Source organism: Haemorhous mexicanus, chromosome 6 (assembly GCF_027477595.1).
Source record: "Haemorhous mexicanus isolate bHaeMex1 chromosome 6, bHaeMex1.pri, whole genome shotgun sequence".
NCBI lineage: Eukaryota > Metazoa > Chordata > Aves > Passeriformes > Fringillidae > Haemorhous > Haemorhous mexicanus.
Genome location: NC_082346.1, coordinates 13,006,516 through 13,029,762, shown reverse-complemented (window position 1 = coordinate 13,029,762; position 23,247 = coordinate 13,006,516). Strand labels below are relative to the sequence as shown.

At 44.5% G+C, this 23,247-nt stretch overlaps 1 protein-coding gene, 1 long non-coding RNA gene and 1 other non-coding gene across 3 annotated transcripts; 1 reads left to right on the top strand and 2 right to left on the bottom strand.

The window, feature by feature from the left end:
- Positions 1-6,523: 6,523 nt before the first annotated feature.
- EIF4G2 (eukaryotic translation initiation factor 4 gamma 2) lies at positions 6,524-18,463 on the bottom strand. Its single transcript, XM_059848149.1, has 24 exons — positions 18,409-18,463; positions 18,267-18,310; positions 17,984-18,022; positions 16,340-16,404; positions 16,143-16,208; positions 15,639-15,764; positions 15,180-15,282; positions 14,369-14,500; positions 14,209-14,275; positions 13,974-14,125; positions 13,439-13,549; positions 12,813-12,896; positions 12,629-12,727; positions 12,303-12,444; positions 12,051-12,211; positions 11,509-11,622; positions 10,608-10,733; positions 10,265-10,369; positions 9,965-10,180; positions 9,417-9,675; positions 9,000-9,204; positions 8,343-8,554; positions 8,112-8,233; positions 6,524-7,817 (listed from the first exon to the last, which is right to left on the bottom strand). Exons 1-24 carry the CDS (start codon positions 18,461-18,463, stop codon positions 7,752-7,754), a joined length of 2,871 nt encoding a protein of 956 aa, XP_059704132.1. The 3' UTR covers positions 6,524-7,751.
- On the bottom strand, positions 11,300-11,467 carry LOC132329540 (small nucleolar RNA SNORD97). The gene has a single exon (XR_009487096.1). It is a non-coding gene; the product is annotated as a small nucleolar RNA SNORD97 (small nucleolar RNA).
- A 4-nt stretch (positions 18,464-18,467) lies between the features above and the next one.
- On the top strand, positions 18,468-22,236 carry LOC132328737 (uncharacterized). Its single transcript, XR_009486852.1, has 2 exons — positions 18,468-18,606; positions 19,274-22,236. It is a non-coding gene; the product is annotated as an uncharacterized LOC132328737 (long non-coding RNA).
- The last annotated feature ends 1,011 nt before the right edge of the window (positions 22,237-23,247 follow it).

The following is a 23,247-nucleotide window of genomic DNA, read 5'->3' as shown; positions in this document are numbered from 1 at the left end:
CTGTGTAGAGAAAATTACTGTGTTGATTTCCAAATTGCATCAATCTCATACTGTCATCAGAAAAAAAAAAGAAAAAAAAAAAGAGTTAGGGCTGGATCAATCACATTCTTAAATTTTCCTCTAGCAACAATGGCATGTTTTATTACAGTGTTATAGGGCCAGTGGTTTAAGTGAATTTTCTTTATCTTCAGACATCTAAAAATTAGCAGTCTAGACATCTTGTAGAGAGACACCCATGGCCTGGCATCCCCAGGGGGCAAATCATCCCATCCCAAGGTAATGGTGTAAGGTAGGAGGAATGAGTCACTCCGAGGAACCTGTTCCTGTCTGCTGCCCCGGGAGTGTGGGGATGTCTAGACACCCAGCATTTGGATAGTTAAGTAAGAGGAATCCCACCCAGCTGCCAAAGGAGCTCAGATGTTTCCTTTGTTATTCGCTTGAATTAGTTTCCAATTTAGATGTAATCTTTCCTCCCTAGACCAATCCAGTAGGATCAAGTTTACATGAACCTTTATCACACTGAGGAACTGAAAGGGAGATTTCCCAGAGCAGGCATAAATACAGCTGGCATCCATCTATCAGCTCCCTCCTTCATTGTGCTCTCATGGGGTTTTTTTGTTACATTTAGGGGTTTTTCTCCCCAAATTGTGCTTTATGTCTGCCACTTCAGCAAATGCCAACAGCAAGCTTTATTCAGATTGTCAGGCAAACTAAGGATTACTTCTTGTGGAGCTGTGAAAGTGCCTGGCAAACAGCATCTGGGAATTGGGAGCTGCTGGAGGTGCTGGGGTGAGTACACAGAGACAGCACAGTGTTTGTGGTGTTGCAGTGCAGGGAGACTCTTCCTCTGTGGTGCGTGTGCTGGGATCCAGAGCTCTCAGCCTGAGCCAGGTTCTGTAGGAAGCCCATTCCCATCTTTCCAGGCTCTAGTGTCTAATTTAGCTGTTGGTTCTGTGTCTTACTGTACAGGTAACAGGTGTAGGACCAGGATTCAACTCAGTCTCTAGTGTCTTTTTATGTTCCTTATTGAAGGATGAAATCCAAAGCTCATGTGATGTCAGAAATAACAGGATTACCTGGATTTATATTGTTCAATCCAAGGAGCAGCCTGTTCCTAAAGCAAGAGGGGAAGGAAGAGTTTCAATCAATGACATTTCCCCTCACAAACCAGTTAAAGTGTGTAGAATCTGAGGAGATTATCTAAAATATGAAATTGTTCTTGAATTGAGTTGCCCTTCAGTCCTTCATGAAGATTATTATGGAATTTGCACTGGCAAGAATTCCACAAGGATGAAATAGCACATTCTGTATTTCTAACTGATGTGTTTTACCAGAGCCATTCCAGGCCCTGGACTGCCAGAGTCAGGGCACTCCCACTGACAGGTTTCACCTGTTGCAGGTATCTGCTGGGGTTTTACTGCATTATGGTCCCTACCTGCATGGTGAATCTACTGAGATATCTCTCTAATAGAATTTATGAAGGGCCTTTCATCACAGCTAAATGCTTCATGGTCTTGCCAATTAAATTACATCAATCCTATAGAAGGGAAGCTGTGGGAAATTGGAGGTCACCATGGAAACCTTCACTGGAGCAGGAAATGAAACTGCTGTGTTGATGAAGTGAGTAATCAGTTATGTACAGCCTAAAAGCAGTGCAGTGCACCTACCCTGCCTCTCATGGCTCTGTCGTGCTGGGCCTCTTCCCCACAGCCTGGCTGGGGCTCTCTTGACTTAAAAAATGTTCTTTGTATGGAACTGAGTGAGCCCTGCCTTTCTGAGCTCAGCTCACGGGGCTGTTTAAGGTTAACATGGCAGCTGAAGCCCAGGCCAGTTCCTGTTTTGTTGTCAATATTGGGAAGAGGGATTAGGACTAATGCTTCTCCTGTTACTCAGAAATATTAACAACCTAAGCTTAAAATAATCAAGGGACTGAATGGCATTTCTCCAAGAGGAATAAAAGGAATAAAGATAAATGGGGATATACATAATATGTACGTGTGTGTATATCTGTATGAATAGAAAAACCCAAGGCTTTAATCCTTCCCCTGCTTTATGGCTCTGGGAAGGAACTGGGAGGGAACACAAAGCTGGCCTGCTGCATGTGCCTGGAGCCTTGTTTGTTACTCTGCTGTGGAGGCAGCTGGCTCTGAAATCTGAAAGAACATGCAGTCATTTCTTAAAGGGTTAAACAAAATCCCTAAAGAAAGGCAGATCAAGCCTTCACCTGTCTTTCAGTTTTAACTCTATATACGTCCACTTCTCAAATTTCACTTTGTCCTTCCAAAAAGAGAAGCATCCATTTTGTAACAGAACAAACTCTATAAGCTCCTCCACACTATCAAACCAGTTAAAGATCCCTTTTCCTTTCACAAAGTTAAGAGGTTTTACACAGCTTCTTAGATAATATAATGCTGGGAATACTCCACACATCAGATCCTTCAAGCACTTCTACTGCTAACATAAACAAAAACTAAATGCAAGATTGACATTGTTCTAAACTGCAAAATATTTGAAGATAAAAATCCCCTCAGCTGGCTGCTGTCCTCACTCCAGCCATGTATCCATGCCAAGTGTAACTGTTGCCATGGCTGCTTCGTCAACTCATTAAAAATAACAGTTCACTCCTCTCCAACTACCCTCCCTTAAAGGAAAGGGATGTGGCCTCCCTAAATCAAACCCAGACAAGCCTGTGTGCCTTTACAGCACCACTTGAAAGGCACATTATTCAAGGAACTCCTGCCTGAAGAATCTTAGTCCCTGACTGTCAGAGGGAAAGGCCTGAACCTGTTTGCAAGAATTCTTGGTCTTTCAGAAGTGAAGTTATTCTGAAATGCCAGGATAGGGGTGGATCCAGGGAGATACTGTAACCAGCCTGTATCTTGCTGGATAACAAATACAGCTACTTCTGAAGGACTGACAAACTTTTTTGGGCTATATCTTGTGCTGTATGTAGAACACCCCTGGCATAAAAAAAACCTCAAAGCCATGTTGATACAGTCTCCTTTAAATTACTGTTACACCCTGCCTGCAACTGTAGCTGTGCAGCTTTTCCCTCTGCTGTCACAGAGCACAGCTCCCAGCCCAGCTGCTGGTTCTGTTTCGCTTTTCCAGGTGCAGTGTGTGGAGATACAACTGTGGCAGGCTAGAGCTGTGCCTACAGGACCTTGCCCCCTGAACTGAGCCCATCCCTGCCTGCTGGGCAAGAGGACTTGCTGTGTGCTCTGATTCTCTGGCCAACACCCTTGGAGATAAAAAGAGGAGCAGTGATCAATTTACAGGAGAATTATGTGAGGTGAGGGAAAAAGCCACTACCTTTGTGTGACACTTTGACTCATTCTGCCACTAGACTCACACTCTTGTCCCTTCTCATGTTCATTCAAATCATTTGATGCAGGAGATGCACCATGGCTATTTATCAGCTTCCAAGTATGGACCTCCTCCAAATTTAGGGGAATCCTTGTGACAGCAGTGGTGCCACACAACCCAAGCCCTTGCACACCCCCCACACCAGGACAAGGCTGGAGCTGAGCAGCATTTGAAGCAAACACTGTGGCAACCACAGCTGATAAATGGGAGTTTCTCAGGTACCTGTGAGCACAAGCCCACCACCCTTCACGCTGCTCTACCAGCTCCCCGGGAATTCACTTTGGAGAATAAGCATGAATTAGCAAGAGATTCTTTTTAAATCAGTCTCTGCAGCTCCATGCCTGGGTTGCAACATAAGCCATGATAATTCATGGTTCAGATGTGTTTTAATTTTTTTCAGTTCAGGAGTGCACTGAAATGATCAAATTGCTTGGATTTACACACTGCTCTGGGGAAAAACACTCCCTAGTCCAAATAGCTTTGAGGGAAGCTTCCATCTGCTAAAAAAGCAGGCCAGATAAGCCACTCTTAAAAAATTTTGTTCTGGACCCAAGCCTCCTCCTTTTCCCACACACTGTAAGGCTTCTTCCTGCACTGTTCCCCAAGAAACAGAACTGCAGAGGAGTCATGAAGGTGTCTTGACTTTTAGGACCTGATCAGGTGATTTGGAACACCCCTCCCGGGGGAGAGGCTGAAGTTGGGTTGTTGAGCTTGTGTAAGGTTCTCCTACAAGAGAGCTGGGGAGGGACTTCTGACAAGGGCAGGTATTGACAGGACAAGAGGGAATGGCTTCTAAAAGAGTTTAGGTGAGGTAAAAGGAAGAAATTCTTTACTGTGCAGGTGGTGGACACCGAACAGGCTGCCCAGAGGACCTGTAGCCGCCCCATCCCTGTAACTGTTCAAGGCCAGGCTTAATGAAACTTTGAGCAAGTTGGTCTCTTTGGGAGGTGTCCCTGCACATCACAGGGGGGCTGGAACTAGATGATTTTCCAGGATTCAGTGCTCAGAACACATTCCTGGAATTCTCAGATTTCATACCTAAGCACCACTGGAGCTTGGACAGATGGTGGCCTACTGCTATGATCAGTGACAAGGCAGCAGCTGTCCAACTGTGACACCCTCCAGGAGCAGGTGAGAATTCACCGTGACAGGTCCTTCTCAAAATCCAACCCACATCTGACAGGATAAGGGTTCCTGAATAGGAACTACAACCTAATTCAGAATTTCAGAGTATCAAATGAATTGCTGTTAGTGGTAGGAAATACGTATAATATGCAGTTTCTCCCAAAGCCCCTGGCAGTATAATTATACCCAACCCTTAACAAAAATAATATTAATAGAAGCCATTATAATTCATCAGTTACAGTGGTTTAATTTTGACTGTGACTTTACTATGTAGAATTAAGCACTCTGTTTACATTTCAAGTACAATGCTACTCACAGTCAACAGGAACACAGAAGTGAGACCAACCAACAGCCACCCCTGTTCCAGATTAGCCACAAGTTTTGCACTTGAGCACTTAAAAACTTCAGCAGCAGTAAAGATTGTGAAGATGCTACCACCTCTCCTCAGCTATGGAGAGACCACTTTGATGTGCACACTGCAGTAAGCACCATTTTTACACCAGTCTGAAGAACCCAAAGCTGTTCACACTGCACGAGGATCCTCCAAGTCATGTGATGTTAATTCCACTTTTTTGTGGCATCTTCTGCTATTTATGTTCTATCCTGCACTCTTAGTTGTACTTTCTATAGATTTCTCTACCAGAGTTCCTAACTCAGTGGTCAGCTAGAAACAAGCCAAGCAGCAAAGCCTCCATGCACAGGTACATAAGGCTGTAGTAAGGACATGTCAGACTGGGCAAGAATACAAGGCTGAGTTACTGCGACAAGGAGCCCAGAGCTGCCAGCTCAGCCTTCTCCAAAATGTGGCAGAAAAGCTTAGCTGCAGATTCTGGATCTATTCCCAAATTTTTACTTGCACATCCTTCTACCTTCTCCTCTCACCTCTGATATAACTGGAGTTGGAAGCCACTTTTTCCTGCCTTGTGGCTCCTCCACATCTTTCCTCTGCAGTGCACAGGAGCAAAGTGCATCACATGCTTCACGTACAGATGACCATGTACACAGGAAGTATTATAGCACCACACACCACCAAACCAACCAGCAGTAACAGCAAAGTTCAAGGAGAAACTGACAAACTTGGAAAAACACAACACTATTAGTGAAACAATGGCAAATTTCACTTCACAGCACCTTATTACATTTTAAAAAGCAATTCTAGAACAGAATTTTGATAGTTAGGATTAAATGGACCCCGTAGCTGTACTTTTATTTGTCCATCCTGCTAAATGAGGATTGAACTGCAGAACTTTAGTGCCTATGGCACACATGCCCCTGAGCCTGCACCCCTCTAGTTCCAGCAGTGACTACGTCACTCCATAGATAGGGAAGAGTCACGAGTTTCAGAGGAACAACATATCGCTAAGTGTTCTGGGAATCCCCAGGATGTCGGTGCTCACCACTGCCACCCAGGAGCTGCAGCTCCATCAGACACAGCCAGCTCTCAAGCTCAAGCCACTGAACTGCATTTGAAGCATTCCTGTCTCTTAACTGGACCCCACCCACACCGAGTATCCCCTGCTCTTCCTGAACTGCTGACTACACCCCATTTCTGAAATGTAGGGATGGTGCCATGAATTCTGCCAGCAATCTAAGTTCAATCCCCTTATGTCACTTGGCTTGTAGAGCACAGTCCCTGGATTTCCAGGGCTCCACAATGCACAGAAGCTCCCAAGGCAGGAGCAGAACGCCCTGACAGACCACGGCTAATGAACACTGAGGAGGGCAGAGCTGTGACTGGAGCCCTTCAAAGCAAACCATGGCTTTCCCAGCTGCAGTGTTACAAGGTGCTCCACTGCAACTCCAACTCTGCCCTTCCTCCAAGCAAGCCTAGTTATCAGCTCTAGTCCTTTTCTTGGGCTCCACTTCTTCACCTCCTGTGCTGTGTAACAGTTTATAGGCTACAGCACTCACACCACTAGCAAACAAAGCTCCAGTCCCGGAGCCACTACCTTTTGCCACTACAAATACAGCACCTTAGAAGAAAATAAGTCTTGAGTATCAATGAGGACAAAAAAACTCACTGGGGACAAGGTTCTAGGAAGTAAGGTGTTTTGAGTATTTAATAGATGACATTTCAAGCCTGTACAATGCAACACCATTCAACTCTTTCGTAGGCATTTTTTTTGCCAATTTGATTTGAGAAACAGGCAGCTAATAGACAGTGCCACTTGATTCAGAAACATGCATGTGGCCTGGGGGGAAGCTCAAAGCATTAACCAAGTCAAAAGCACATACTCACTGATAAAGCATACATTAGACCACAAGGCAAACCCCTACCATCTCTTCAGCAGAATTCCATCATTCTCCTCCTGTCACAACACACCTGTAGTGTCTTATCTTGTCTGTGACCTTATTTAGAATTCATCTGCATATCCAGACAAGGAGTATAAAAATAATTTCAGGATGGTTGCAACCTAAGGCAACTCCCACTGATGTTTTGTTTTTCTTAAGTGAAGAAGTCATCAGCCAAAGCTTTTCTACTGGGAGACATTCAGAAACAAGTCAAGTATCACAATGTTTATTGATAGATACAAGTATATAAAATCAGGGCATGAACATGTCTTGATAAATTAATAGACTTAATTTCATTACTGTAAGAGGGACCAATTCAAATTTCTCACCATGTCATGTTTCACACCCACAAAAACCTCTTCCAAAGGGCATTAAACCATCTCTTCAGCCGATCAGTTTTTGTGCAAGTAAACTGTTCCTTTTAAAAAAAGACTTGTGCACTTGCCCAGGCTCAAGGATATTAAAACCTAGCACATAAAGCCCATTACTAGAGGTAGAAATACAGGCAAATATACTATTACGGCAACAACCATCGATTACAGTTAAGGATTCTCTGTAACAACCAAATGGATAATCAAATATTGCAACAACTCAAGTATTACACTGAGCAAAGTGCATTTCTACAGTATTCAGTGTTGCTATTCAGTTTCTAACTTAAAAACAGCCTATGATAACTGGCAGCAAAGAAGACCCTTGCAACAGACTGCTTCTGCTCGAGAACTTATGATGTAATTATTGCATGCTGCTAATACACTGTTATCTAAACATTGAAGATACTCTAAAATATTTTTATTGTAGACTATTAAGACATACTACAAAAACCTTTTGCAGAGAATATCCTACTGACATACTTCTGCTTTAAATATTGTGAAACATTACAGCGGAATGAATTTTCGCAGTGGTTAGGTCAAATGCAGTTACATCATAGCAACAGTATGTTTGCACAATTTAAGGCTTTGGCTGGTTCTTTAGTCAGCTTCTTCTTCAGATTCTTCTTCTTCAGCAGTTTCCAGCCAGGTTAACCACTGGTTTACCTGCAGTTACACAAAACTGGTTTAAGGGAGCAGGAATTGTTTCCCCATGAGATACTTACACAGAACACTCATCTTTCCCCTCCCCAAACTCATTTTAAAAAACCTTTCAGCCACTACACACAGGCCTCTAGAAAAGAGGAGAGATTGAAATCATCTTGCTTGTAACTCCTTCCTAGTGAAATATTCCATGCAGTTTCTAGATATTTACAAGTCTCAGACACTTCAAAAGTTCTCAAACACTCCAGTGCAGCAGAAGTAATAAACACTGAGTCTCTATTCTAATGTTAGATTTACCTGGAATAAAGCTTTGCCTTTCCCTGGAAACTCTTGAGTAATGTCTTCTTTCCATGCCAAGAAGGCTTCTTCTTCAATGATCTCCATGTCATAGAAATGAACAAAGAAGCGCAGTAACATGCCTGTGAAAGTCAATTTCAACTTGGTTAGCTTTATAACCTTCTCAACCACTTGCTGAATTTTAAGAAATGTAGGGACAAGCCAATTCAACTAAGACCTTGATGTACTTACCTTTTGGAAAATTATTGTTGTAGCAGTGCACCTGGAGTGCATATAAAGCACTCACTTGCAGATCGACATGGTCATGGAGGAACTTCTGCATCACCGGCTTGAAGGAAAGAAGCAGCTGTTTTTCCTGCTCAAGCTGCTCTTTAGATGGAGCAGATGAAGAATCCGATTCGTCACTGGGTGGGTTTACTTCACTAGAAATATACTGCAAGAAACTGGACAGGAAAAAAGCCAAGCTAAGTTCTATCAACTTAGAGATCAAAGCACTTGACATATGTAAAGTTCAGATAGCTATCACTGCAACTATCCTCCTGCTTCCACCTGCAGTCAGGAGCAAGCATAGGGGGTTGTAATGTGGTTCTCAGTGCACCAGAAAAATCATTGTTCTGCTTTTGTTACAGCTCTACATTTTAGAAAAACACATGGTCTAGACTTCCTCCCCAAGAAACCACTTCACATACTGATGCAAGCCTGGAAACTTGCCTTTCTCCTCAAATACAATGGGATTTTACTAGAGAAGGTTCACTCAGAACAACCTGTCTCCCCATGTACTGCATCTCAGATTTCTGCAGAGCTACATTTGAGCCTTTACAGAGTTAGTGCCTTACTGGTAGCTTAATCAAACAAAAATACCTAAAATACATCAAAACAGCATCCCACCTGGTCATCAATATATTCACAAATCCCTTATCTACATGAAGCTTGGGTGAAATGTTATCTTTAATCCACTTATAGATGGCTTGAGGGGATGGATCCGATTTTATTTGCTTTAGCAGTTCCTTCTCCAGTTTCAGAAGCGGGAACAAGAAGCTAAGCCCCTTCCCTTCCAAGATCTCCAGCATGCGGTCCTTGTTCTGGTCAATTTCTGACAAGGAAATAAAGACACGTGTTAAGTGCTTCCCAAGAGCTCTAAGTGATGGTTCATGCTCCAGCCACCCCTTAAGAAACATCACTCCTAACAATAATGACAGCTAATTCCACCAAGAGAACCCTGCATGTTATCTTACTCTGGCATAAACTACAACATCTCGCTTACTCTAGGATCAGGTAACAGAAGAGCTGTGTGGCAAATCTTACCTGGTAACATTTTCTGCATATTCACTTTGCTTTGTTGGAACAATTCTGTTAGCCATTCACGGTCTTGTAACTTAGCTAACTGCTGAAGACAGAGCAGGAAGAGAGGGAAATGGGTGCCACTTTCCAGTGGTTGAGCCAGTTCGGAAATGCTCACCAGGTCTGAAATAATGGCACGGGCTGCAAACTGTGCTAAGTAGGATTTCACCAATGGGATGTCCACCTCCAGTTTGGGGCACTGGTCCAATACATTCAGGAATGCCTAAGAGAGTAAACACACAAGATGAAATTCATAAGTAATTCTGCTCCTGTGCAACATAACACTCATAGTATATTTTCTGTAAACACTTGTAAAAAGGATCCCAGATTTAACTGCCTAAATACTGCGTGTCTTCCTTTCACTGCTTCTTGTGCCCCTCAGAGGTACATGTACTATTTTTACCTCCTCAGATTAGCAGGACTTAAAAAAATATCTGCACACCGCTTTTACAGCGGCTCAACACCATGAAGAGCCAAGAAACAAGAACTGCAAGATTATCAGACCACAATACCTGCATGAAGTTGTCACTGGTGGCTATTCCCTCCTGCTTGAGCAAGCTGATCAAAGTACTTGCTTTCTCTTTGTCCTCATCTGATCTATCTAGGGATTGAAGGATTACTTTGCTCAGCATCTCAGGAATGAAGTGTTTCGGAGCTCTCATTTCTCTCACAGTATTGACAGCATCATTAGCATTTCCATTGTTCAGATACTCAGTCACAACAGCCTCCTGGAGGGGAAAGAAGCACAGTTAAACATTCTTTTTGACAATCACACCCAAAGCTCTAGGATTCACTACTGCACACTAACTTACAGTTTGTTTAAGTAGCTCTTCCTTAGAAGGAGGTGGTTTCTTGGTGGTCTTTGCAGGCTTCTCTTGTATAAGTGGTGGATTTGTTTTAAGACCAAGTTGAGGCGGCTGAAAAAGAGATCAGAATTGGTTTCTTTGTAGCACATTTACCTTTGCTTATATCATGTTTTACAATACAAACCACAAAAAAGCAGATGGAACTCCAATTAGCTTGGTTTCATACATTCTTTTCCCAAGTCCTGGTCTGTGCAGTCAAAGACTTCTCTCTCCCCACATGTGAAATTAAGTTTTCCAAGCACAAGCAGGAAAATATAGCCAAAAACATGCAGGAATTTTTTGTATTTACCTGTCCCAAAGGCGGTGTCTGAGTGCGTGGTGGTTGAGCACTGGGAGGAATCATAGTTATCTGGGGCTGAAGCTTTGGCACTTGGTTTTTATTCATCAGGAAAGACTGAGCAGGTCTCAGGCTAATCTGTAAACAGTAAGTCAAAGAAAAACTCAAACTGTTTCAAGTATTCTGACCAACAATACACAGCCATGGATTCACTCCAACTGATCTCACTAAAGCATGACTCCATTTCTACAATATGAATACTCAAATACAGATTAAGCCACATGTGTTCTGAAACGCCCCCAAAAAGCAAGTTCCTGGCATTTAGTTCAACTAGCATAAAAACCTGGAAATGCTCCTTTTAGATGCAGTATGTTAGAGACCCAAGATAATAATCAGCATGCTTGCTGATGTATTTTACAGCCAAAATGAAACTCTAGCAAATTGCTCAGAAATCGGGATACAAGTCTGGTTAACACTCAAAATCACAATGCAGTTTACTCTGCATTTGAAATTTTGCCTATTAGCCAGTTCTAAACAAAAGAAAATAAAACAAAAAAATTAACCTGGTCCAGCACTTCAGGGTTTCTAAAGTTCAGGATTTTCTGAAGTTTTAATTAAATGTTTTGTTATCAATAGGATGCATGGGAACTGATGTCAGAGTAGTGTTCTTGGAAGTGTGTGGGAAGGAAAGGACACCCCAAAAATTGCCCTCATATCTCAGTCTTGCTCATAGGACGCTGGATACCCTAAGGAAAGTGAGGGGGGTAAAAGGTGAAAGAGGAAGGGACAAAGGAGGAGGAGAATGAGGAGGAGGAGAAAGAGTTCCAGCATTAGTCCTCATAATAACGCGTCTTGCTATAATCATTGGGCAATATTTAGAATAGGCTGTAAATAATGTAGGCATGTCATGTACCTCATCTGCATTAAGCTGTCCTTTCTTAGAAAACCGAGGTGGCATATCCTTCGACTGTCCTTGTTGCTGGGATAAGAGTCCCTGATTCTGGGTATGGTAGAGTTGGCTTTGCCCCTATTTCAGAAAGGGAGATATAGAGAAAGAAGTGCAGATGATGGAGTGGCGTACATCATTTGGTAAGGAGTACCAGAGGGACCACAGGAACAAAAGATTCTATTTGCCAGGAAGGGAGAAAGAAGGAGCAGGGGTGGTGGGAGAATAGCATCTATCCCTAAAAACAGGGCCATCTTTTAAACAAAACACACCGTTCTGACCCACCAAAGCCACATGCACCTTTTCTTGCAGTTAAAAAAAAAAGTGTACTTCTTGCATCTTTTGTACTATTTAAAAAGTGGTTTAGAATTTTTGTATCAGCTGAGCATCAGTTATCAGAATCAAATCTGAATAGGTCTTTCAACATAAGCAGACTTTAATCCATAACATACGCATCTCAGGAAGTGCTTCTAAACAAGCTGAAGTCACCGTGCGAACAGCTTCCTTACCTGACTTTTCAGAAAAGATTTGCCTAGGTCTCCAAACTGGGATTGAGCAGAAGGCATGAGGTGACCCCCATGGCCATTGAAGAGTTGGTTTGAACGATGGCGTCCCATGGTGGGTGAGAATCTATCCTGAATAACCCCTGGACCAGTACCAATTCCGCTACCTGGATCATCAAGGAGACAAATGACAGTTTTAGTTCTTATTCAGCACAGCAGAGCCACAGACATCCCACCACCCCTGTGGTGTCAGGGTACCTGGCATTTGTCCAAACATATCAGCAAGCCCTCCGAGTGGGTCCCTGTCAAGTTTCATCCTGGGTGGCATGAAGGGTCCCTCCAGAAAGAAGTCGCTTCGCATCCCTTGAGACATAGGAGCAGGAATAAAAACTCCCAGATCCTTTAAAACAGGAATTACAATTCTGGTCAGTTTCAAGTAACAGTCCCAAGAACGCAAAGTTTTTAGCCCCCAACTACAGAAGTCCATCTGGTTTTAACCCGAAAGTCAACTGTGACACTGTGTGACAACAACTCCCAAGCACAGAGCACCAAGGCAGGCTGTGGACCTCACACACAACACTCACTTTTACTGCATCTTGACGGATTTGATTGATAGTCTTTGGTCCATTGTCAAGAAAAGCTTTGCGAGGAACCCAGTTGTGTTCTCTCAACTCCACAGTATCCTTGGAACAGAACACGGTATTAGGAAAGAATTCAAGACCATTTTGCAAGAAAAAAAAGCAGCAGGGAGCCATTTAATCATCATACCTGCAGCAGGAAACGAATCCTTGCTGGCAATTCCTTACTTGACATCAAGGAGCGCATTCGGGCAAAGTACTGATCCATTAAGGACTGGGGGAAGAAAAGTTACAAGTTAGGATAATTCTATCAGTGCCTTGAGCGTTTTCACTCAAGACATTCAAGACAAAATAATGCAACAAGCTGTCCTTTCCTGCCATCTCTAGCTCCTTGGTGACAGAGTTTAAAGATCTAATGCATCAAGACACTGGAATCGAAGATGAACAGAATTTTGGCTGTGTTGTTTATTTTAAGCTTACATTCCCAACTCCCATCTCTCCAATCACCTAGCTGTGCTAAGAATAGTTCCTCAGCACATCTTTTCAAGCAATGTTTAGAAAAACAATCAATCATCTCACTTATATGATTTCCTGACAACCCTAACTACATCCTGGTGAGATGCTTAAAACTGTTTCAAAGGTTGGCTTTTTCTATCAAGAGAATTGGTCTAGAACCCACTCTTTTCTCTGGGGGGGGGGGGGGGAATCAAACCTCTGTTTTGTACTTATGAATACTGAATACAAAGGTTCAAGCAATCAAAAGTATTAGCCACATAATTAAATTTAGGTCAATGACTGCAATAGATAGGCACATACCTTGGCTTTCGCATGATCTAATCTAGGTCCCACTGTCCTCATTATCTGACAGAGGCACTCCAAATCCTCCCCCATATCTTTGAGTTGAACTCTCTTCTTCTTTTCCAAAAGCTGAAAAATTAAAGGGGAAATTTAGGATTTAAATGACAATTCATAACAACAACAAACTTCGTACACTGACACATAGGAACACGATGTTTTGTTCTGAAGTCAAATAGACTTAAAAACTAAAATTAGGATCTGCCAATTCTTAATTGTGTGCACTTTGAAGAACCTAAGGCACATGTCTTCTGTCTGAGCAAAAGTATATTTTCCCTTGGAGACAATTCCTATGGCTTTGAACAAAGCCGATTTTACTTCTAAATCATGCCAAAAGGTAACAGGAGGGGATGGGTAATCCTCAGGAAACATTTTTGTGTCACTTTATGCTCCTGCTCCAAAACTCTCAAAGCAATATCAACATTTGTGTGTGGGTTTGTTTGTTTGTTTCAAAGTTCTGGTTTGCTCCTAGCTTCCTCCCAATCTGAATACTCACTGTTTTGATGCACTTATGAAGGATAGATTCATGAATAAGATCAAGCTTGCCAAGTTCTCCAATGAATTTGATGTTCCCCAGCATCTTGATCTTGGCAATGGCTCTCTGTTCCTCCTCCTCAGGGAGGAGGGGACCATCATGCTTATCATAGACTGAAAAACAAAGAAGCCTGTTTTACATGGCTGTGGGAAAAGATGACAAATACATTCTGTATTAAAGTGGTTTTAAAACTTACTATCAACATTTCTGGTTCGGTTTTCAAATTCATCTTGAAGTTTAGATATTAGGAGGCGTCTGAATGTCTACAAAAAGAGAACAAAGGAAACAATTAAGCTAATGAGGGCAGCTACAAACGCGTACAAAATTTACCATTCCAGATTGAGAGATGCACTCACTGTGCTTTGCTTCTGTCCTGGATGACTCTCTGCTGATGGGCCATCAAAGTTGGGTGCATCTTCTGCCAGTCGCAGACATAGTTGAGCGTACAGTGAGCTATACTTGGGCTCTTCAAGGGCTTTGTCTACGATCTACAGAGAGCCAGGTTGAGTAGGGCAGCAAGCAGCAGGAGGGTGCAAATGTTATTAGGGGACTGAGTTACAAGACACAGAAAGGATTACTATCACTCTCACCTACAACATCCTGTTTTCTGTTTAACCAAACACAGAAACAGTGTAGTCCAACACCAGTCTTAATGCTGAAGCAAAGGACAAAAGCCATTGCTTGCTACTGAAAAGGCTCTGTAATCCTCGGCCACCAAAACTCAAGTTTATTACGCCAACACCTACGTTAGCATCACCAATCTGATCTCATTTAAAAAAGTGATGTAACAGTTGCATCAGTGTCCCCAGAGGTCACCAGTGGTAGCCTTTCTAAAACCAAGTGGCTTGGTCCTCAGGAAAAGAGGAAGAAGGGGAGGCCAAGCAAATAAAATGGCTAACTCACACCTCAGATTGTTTTAAAAAGTAATCATAGAACCCAAATCACAGTCATTGTGGAGACTTCTAAATTAGAAACTCAAACCATTAAACCTACTTCCTCCCCAGTAGTTCCTTTTTTACACAGAAAGCAGGGGTGGGACATGGGGCTTGATAATCCAAATACACAAAAGCATTATTCATGCTACTTCTGTATCCCATGAAAACAAACCAACTCTCTGCTTTTTAGCATGCGAGAAAATTTCAGTTAAAATAAATGCAAGCAGCTTACCAGCAGTATGACCCCTTTTAGGATGAGCTTAGATTCTACACCCACATTGAGGAGCTCAAGGCATAGCTTGTCAAACTTTTCAGGAGTAAGCTTATTTAGTATGCTAAAAGAGGAACAAAAATCAAAATCAGAACATACAGATACTGTAAGCATGCCACATGTCACTTTAGACTCCACTCATTTTTTTATTTTTGAAGTCTATTAACAATTGAAAACAGCAATTTTCCATTCAACTGGGTTTTTTTTATCTTCAGACTGTGAAGTACCATTGAAAATACTAATCTGCTTACAAGAATTACTTTCAGCGTTTTCTGCTGCTAGATTATCAGGCTGGTTCCTTGCTAAAGGACACACCTCCCCTAAACTCAAGGCCCACATCTTCCTTTCCTCCAGCCCATTTCTTAGGTACACATCGCAATGAAAACAGTAAGGAAAGAAGTAATTCTGTAAGGAACTTACCCTCTTACTTTCCTGAAGATTGCATCATGTCGTTCTTTGTCGTTTGCGGAGTCGTCATCTCGTCTAGTGCTTCGTGAAGGAATCCATTTCTGAGCGTTTTGCCCTGGGGTTTTCCCCAGGAACTCGCTGCAAAGTTTTGAAGAATACAGTTGTTAAAACAGAAACAAGTGATTTAAAGAACTGCCCTTTTAACCTTTCAGTGATGCCTTACTCAAACCAATTCCATTACTTGCGTTGTTAAGAGCACACAATTACCCCTACCAACACTGCATCATCTGCTGCAGGGGAAAGTACTCAACAACAACAACGCCTGGCACCCAAAAATACTCTCCACACTTTTTAAGTTAAGTACGTGAACAAGCCCATGCACTGCCTATCAACCATGAGGTACACTTTAAAGGGCACGACTGGAGAACATTTAAAGGTCTTTAACTCAGTTCTATATTCATTATCAAGCATGCTCTGACTTTGAAATCATGCAACTCAAAGAGCAAGATGACATACCTGTTGCTGGCAGTCTTGGGATAGTGCTGAGGTGCACCCCTACCACCTCCTCCGCCTGAAGAAGCACTGTTAAAAACAACCATGGAATCCTGGGTAAGTCCAAACATCTCAGTTTTGGTATAAACATTACACTAATTTAAGATGCCCTCCAAGGAGATTTTCCATTGCTAACTACTCATCAAACAAACAAACGGTACCTGAAACGAGAAGCACCCCCTTCTGCAATCGCACTCTCCACTTTGGCGGCTTGACAACGAAGAATCTTCAAAAGAATAAAATTAAATTGACGGGGTAGGGAAAAACAAAACCTAGAAAGACAAACCAAGCATTCATATTATACTTGTTTACTATCAGGTATAGCATCTAATTTCAAAAAGTACAAATGTTTTCTTGACAATGAGAACCCTCCAACACTGAAGTATACACAAATCAAGAAAACTTTCATTAAGGCAATACTTTGGGACAGTCACAGAAAGGCCGATTTCATCATTATAGACATGTTTTCATCATTATAGCCATGTTTTTTAGCGGGGCTGAAGGCAAAAAGACAAGGGAATCATGGACTGAGCAAAACCTTTAGGTTTATCCAAAGCCACGAGTACCCCCAGGAAAGAACGCAAGTATCCTTTTCTTTTAAACAGCACAGCGAGTCTTTACTGACGTGCTTTAAAAACTATGATTTATTATGACACAACACAGCAGCCAAATTTTGAAGTTAAAAGCATCAACCAAAAAAGCGCACGCTTAACGCAGAAAAAGGCGTGTATTCTGCATTCAAATGGCGTACTAAGCCACCAAACAACGATAAAAAGGCACCGTCCACCCACCACCTCAACTTTCAGCTCGCATAAAGAACCTCCCCGCATCGCTCACGTAGCAGAACGGCGAGCACAGGGACAGGAACGCCCGGCGGAGGGATGCCCGAAGTGTCCCGGATGCGCTCGGAGCCCTCCGAGAGCCGAGCGCGCGAGTGCCCCCCTCCCGCCCGGCGCGGGCACGCGGAGCGGGGACAACATGGCGGCGGCCGCGCCGAACAAAAGGCTCGGCCGCGGAGGGCGCCCCCCGCAGGCGCCGCGCGGCGCCGCCGTCCCCCCGCCCCGCCCGGCGGGCGCCGCCCGCTGCCCGCGCCCGCCCGGCTCTTTGTTCTCCGCCAGGGCGCCGGGCGGGATCCGCTCCCCCGCACCACGGCGGCCGCCCCGGGAGACGCGAGGGGGAAGCAGGCGGCATCGCCCCGCACCGCGGCGCCCGAGCCCCCAAACAGGAAACATGGGCGAGGCGGCTGACGCGGCGCTTCGGCAGCCCGCTCTCCACTCGCGCGAAGAGAAGCCAATGAACAATCGTAAAAAAAGATAATTAAAAAAATCCTCTCGTCACCTCCCCATCCGCAATGAGGATTCTCAGACCGCAGCCCGCTATGTGTGCCGCGGCTTCTGCCTCCAAGGGAAATCTGGGGGGCAGTACGGGCGCCCGCAGACCGCGGCCAGACCACCATGCCGCAGCCGAGTCGAGGCCACTAAAGGCACGGCCCGTACCGACAGGCACTGCCCGATCCCGTCTCCCTCGCTCTAACCCGAAGCGCTGCCGCTCAGCCTCCCCTCCGCGCCCGGCAGGGGCTGCCGAGCTCCTCCACCCCTTCGCTCAGCGGCGGCGGGGCCCGCAAAGCCGGTAGCGGGAGCGACCGCCGGCCCGAGCCGCCATTTTGTGCGGGAGAAACAGACAAGCAACTGACAAGAAAATGGCGGCCACTCCGGGCAGCCGCCATTTTAAGCTGCAGCTGCAGCAGTACCCGCTCACTCCCGGCCCCAGATCCGCGCTTCTCCCGCCACTCCCGCATTTCTCACCTTCCCTAAGGCCTTGTCAGCTTCCCCGGGTCCCGGCGGCTACCAAGGGCAGGGGAAAAGGCAAGAGAAGGGGGGGGAGGGGAAGGGAGCCGGGGACCGGGGCTGGGGAGGGGAAGGGGGGAGCGCGCGGGACAGGGCGAGTCTCCGAGTCACCACAGCAGCAGCAGCACCGACCCGACGCCTCCCCCTGCCACCTCCATAGAGCGCCGACCGCCGCCGCCGCGTCTCGGGCGCTCCCCGGCAGCCCCACTAACTTTATCACCCTTCACGCAACCTACCCCACCTCCCGCCGGCACCCGCCAATCGCCGCCGACCGCTCCACCAGTCCTGCCAATCACAGCCGAGGAAGGGGGCGGTGCCAGGGCCGGGGTGGGCGGCGGAGGGTGGAGGTTTGGTTGCGCCGTGCCACCGCCGCAGTGCAGCACCGGTATTCACGAACGCTGCTACGCCAGGGGCTGCCGGCGACGCCGCGCAGGGCATCGGGGCCTGCGCAAGTGGCGCAGCCGCTGCATGGCGGCCGCTCGGCCGCCGCGTCCCCGCGCCGTTTGCTGCCGAGCTGCAGCCCTCACAGAGCTCCAGTGGTGGGGGCCTGCCGTGCGAGCTGCAGGCGCGTTCACAGAAGGGTACTTTAATCTATATATGCTAATACATATGTTCGTAAGATTTTTATTTGTTTGGGGTTTTAAAAAAGTAATTTAATATATTTATTTAAGCCCCCTCCATCACCCCACATTTCGGATTTGCCTGAAGTAAAAAAATGAACCGATAGCCCACGGTAGCCCTGGGCTTGCAATCAGACCCGGTGGAGGAGGTTTGCTATCTGAGCTCCAGGAGCCTGTCTGTACGGATCCAGTTTCAGGTTTGCTTTTGGGGTTTGGAAACTATTTCCCTGCATGTGCTTTCGGCCGTGAACCGGCCTGTCCGGGGCTGCAGGCACCCCTCGGACAACCAGGGCTCGGCAGAGACATTTGTGTTTGTCGTGCTAAGCACTCAGCTGTCAGTGGTAAGCACTCAGCTAGTGGAGTGTTCCTGCTCTCTTAAACAAAACAAAGATGGCCAGGCTTCCAGCTGTAGGTGGAAGTTTGAGTCATGGAGCCTTCCAGAGACTCATCCGTGAGGGGTTTCATCTTTAACAGCCCGGCCTCCATCCCAGGTGGTGGCTAAGGTGGCTACCACCCCGGCTTCCCAAAGGTCCAAGTGTAGTTGCCCTGGATGGGGCAGGGCAGAAAAGAAGGGCTCTGGAGAGGTGAGGAGAAGCCCCACAAACACTCACATCTGCTTTGTTCACAGACACGCCTTCCGCTTTCGGTTTGTGTGACTCACGGTTCAGATGACTGGGAGAAAGTGATCCGTGTAGTAACTCCTGGACCGTCCAGATGGCAAGTCCAAACACATGATCCTGCAGAACTTCCAGCTTCTTTCCAAAGCCAACCTCATTCCTAATGCTTTCAACATATGTAAGGCCTAAAGGGGGCTGTCATGTGGGAGTTCTTACATTGTATCTTACCTGGGATGAAGCTTCTTCAAGGTAGATTTCCCCATATCATAGCTGTAAGCATTAAGCTCAATTTATTCCCTGGATTGTGTTATGGAAAATCTCAAACAAACTACCTGAAAGTAACTTTTGAGCTCATTTGTGTTGAATAAAGGTGTCACAGCTGTGACAAAATACTTACCAGAATTTTTGCATAATGACACTTTCCCGCATGCAGCTATAAGCACACTACTGCAAGAGCTTGGACTTCATGAGTAAATCTGCAAGAACAGAACTGTGCAGAACGCCATTGAAATCCATGGAATCCAGCTTGAAAGGAGGCAACAATGGGCACAGAGGAAACAGCAAAGTCAACAAGATTTAAACCAATGTTAGAACCAATGAAGGTTATTGAACATTTTCAGAGTGAAAAGTAATCAAAAATTACTTGCAAATCTTTGAAGAGAAAGCAAGGGTTTTGTTTTGGGTTGGCTAGCAGAATATTCTCATTCAGTGTTTCCAGCATAAGCATTTCAATACTGTTAAACTGTAAATGAAAACTAAGAATTTATATATATTTGGGGGGGGAGGGCAGAGGACAGATTGGGAAACCTGCAAAACATAGTAGGTACATAGTGACAAAGTGTCACATTTCGTTGTTTATTTTAAAGCATACTTAAAAATACTTATTACCATAACAACAGAAAATCCCCCAACATTTGGTCAGTAAGAGAATAGCAATGTTTTCTTAAAGCTGTGGTTGTTTTTTTAGGACTGAGTGCTGAGGGATTCAGCAGGATATATGGTGTTCCATAGCTCTCACTGGCTTTAGCAGGTGGGAACCAAAGAAGTTTTTGTGCTTGGCTGCTCATAGCATCCCTTCACATGTGCCACACTTTGTCAGCCTCAGAGACCTGCTGCACAAGTACAATTGATGAGGGCAGTGAACCATAATGAGAGGACAAAAAATTGTGAAATGCCTTCTATTTTCTGCATCTCACACTCTCCTTAAATTCCTTTGCTTCTTGGCATGGAAGGCACCATTATTCATGTTTGGGAATGTAGCAGCCCAATTGTTTGTTTGGTAAAAAATTTACCTAAAGAATCTTTTGTTCAGTCCCCTTGACTTTACCAACAAAAAACCTCACAGCCCCTGCCCCCCCAAAAAAAACCAAAAACAAAACAAAACAAATGCCAAAACAAAACAAAACAAAAAAACAACAGAAACAAAAACCCCAAGCAAACAAACAAAACAAAAAAAAACCCGAAAAGGAATTTTATGGCTAGCATTTGCAGTACCACCTTGCACCCCTCAGTCCCCTTTGTGATTTGTCCAAATTCTACCTCCCCAATGTATTTTCCCCCTTTCTCTCCTCCACTTGCACTGGACACCAGTGATGCCTTAATTCAAATCAGGTGGTTTCCAACTGGCATAGTGGTAGTTCTGGATTTGTTCCTGCGAGTCTGAGCTTGCAGAATTGATGCATAATTCCAGCCTGAGTGCACTGCCACTAGTTAATTTGAGGAGGCATGTCTGTCAAGTGTCCTGAGGAACCCTCTGTGTTGCAGGCTGTGTGGCACAGGAGCAGGAGCTGCTGCACAGATGCAGCATCTGGCTGAGAGGAAGAGAGATGCCCCTTGCTGCACATATGGGAGAGCTCAGAAGCTGGGCAGGCTCCTATGAAAAGAGCCCACAAAATGTGAGAAAGGAGCTTTCAGGACTGGGAGCTTTCCCTTCCTGTTGCAGAGCTGGAATCACCCGGACTCACCCAGTGTAATAGGTTGCCTTGCAGTGATTCCACGGCTGGGTCCTGCTGGGTGGGGCTTCCAGACAGTGCTGGTGACAGGGTGGCTGGGGCAGTGTGGCACTGCAGCACTCCAGAGCATCCTGCATCTCATCCCGTGCTGGCCGTGGGGCTGCCTGGGCTGGCTTTGTTCAGAGCGCCCCATTAGTGCAGTGTGGACGCGCAGATAATGTGAGCCAAAGCACCCGTGGAGAGAATTACTGCAGGATAAGTAATGCACTGGCAATCTGCACCCTAGTTTATTTCATGTTAATTTCTTCAACATAATCACCTCCTGCACCTTCTAATTTTCCCAACATTTTTTCAGCCTGTGCTTTTTCCGGGGAGCCTTATTTTTCTCCAAAGCCATCATGACCCACCTGCTGAATGAAGTAGCTGGCACACACATTTAACTGAATGTGAAATGTACTAATTTCGTTTTTCCTGTGATAGAAGCCTGTCTCAAGGAGAGCTGTACTGTAGAAAATAAGGCCTGAGGAAAGAAGGTAAAAAAAGCAAAACCCAAACCCTAAACTGAAAAATACACCTATATTTTTCATTTAAACATTTTTATTGGCACTTCTACTGAAGCAGAATGTTCTTAACAACAAACCCATTCATACTGTGCAGATTCACTTTTATAGGAATTGCTTGCATTGTCTCTTGGAGAAATGCAGTAATAACACATTGGATTTGTGCCTAAATTGTACAATAAAGCATGGATGATGTCAGAGCATTGCAGAAGGCTTTGTGGTTTTTCTGTACAGGATTTTAATTTGCAGAATATTGGTATTAAACTTCTGTATATCTGTAGAGGTGACTTTGAGTGGCACTGATTTAACAATATTCACTGAGGCAAGAACATTCCAACCCTTCTAGACAGTGGTGCACTTTAAACCACCTGGAAGGTCCCTTCTCTTTTCCCTTCCTTTGGAAAATCCTTTGCAGTAGATTTCACTGAGTCTCCCGTCTAATAAATTATTTTGCTTTCGTTCTGTTGTCTCCTGAAATTCTGTGTCCAATACCTTAACTCACCAGCTGGATTCCTGCTGCTCAGAACCAGACATACTAAAATATATATTTAAAAATCCACCTCCTGATTCCCAATTTAAGACTCAGAAGACTTGGTGGATTTCTCAAGTGTAACAATATGTCTGGCAGTTACAATTGCACAGGACTCTTACAGTGCTTCTCCCTCCAAAATCTGGAAAGATATTTGGGGTGTGACTTGAGAGTTAGCCAGTGAAAACTGCCTGGAGTAGTCAAGGGTCAGAGACAGTGAGATGTCACCAGGGAATGTTTGTGCAGGAAACACACAAACACGAGGGAAGCGAGGCAGTGCCCATAGCAGCACAGCTTGCTTTGCTTTCACAGGCCTATTTAGAACAGGGAATATTTTTAGCCAATATAATTGTACTAATGCATAATCATCATAACTTGCAAAGAGGAAGATGGCATATGTATTCCCAGAATGGTTTAGGACAGCAAACTAACCAAAAAATAACCCAGCAGTGGCTGTCATCTCATCAGGTTCAGTTCAGTGAAATATATAAGCTGCAAAATTTTCACATTCTCTAGTCTTCTAAAATGACAGATTTGTTCATGGTCCTTAGCTCAGCAGCATGAGTGTGCTGTGCTGCAATGTTCTGTTTCTGGTATTGGTTAGCATCAGCCTTACAACAAAGTAGGATAGATTTCAAATTTATAATTGTCATTATTTGCCAGGAGAAGAGCTTTTCTTTCTCCTAACCACTGCCAGCTCATGTCTGAGTTAACTTAAAGCATGTCAATAATTTGTAATTTTTATTGTTATTAGAATTTCTATTTTCCATGTTAATGTCTAATTTTGACAACTTTTAGGCCCTCTAGTAACACATTTTTGTGAGTTCTGCAGTTTAATTGTATGGTGTTTAAGAAGTAATAATTCTTGTATCAGTTTTAGGATGTATTGGCTTGATTCCATTGTAATCTGCCTGCTTAAGTGGTTTTGTGGCAATCATCTTCCA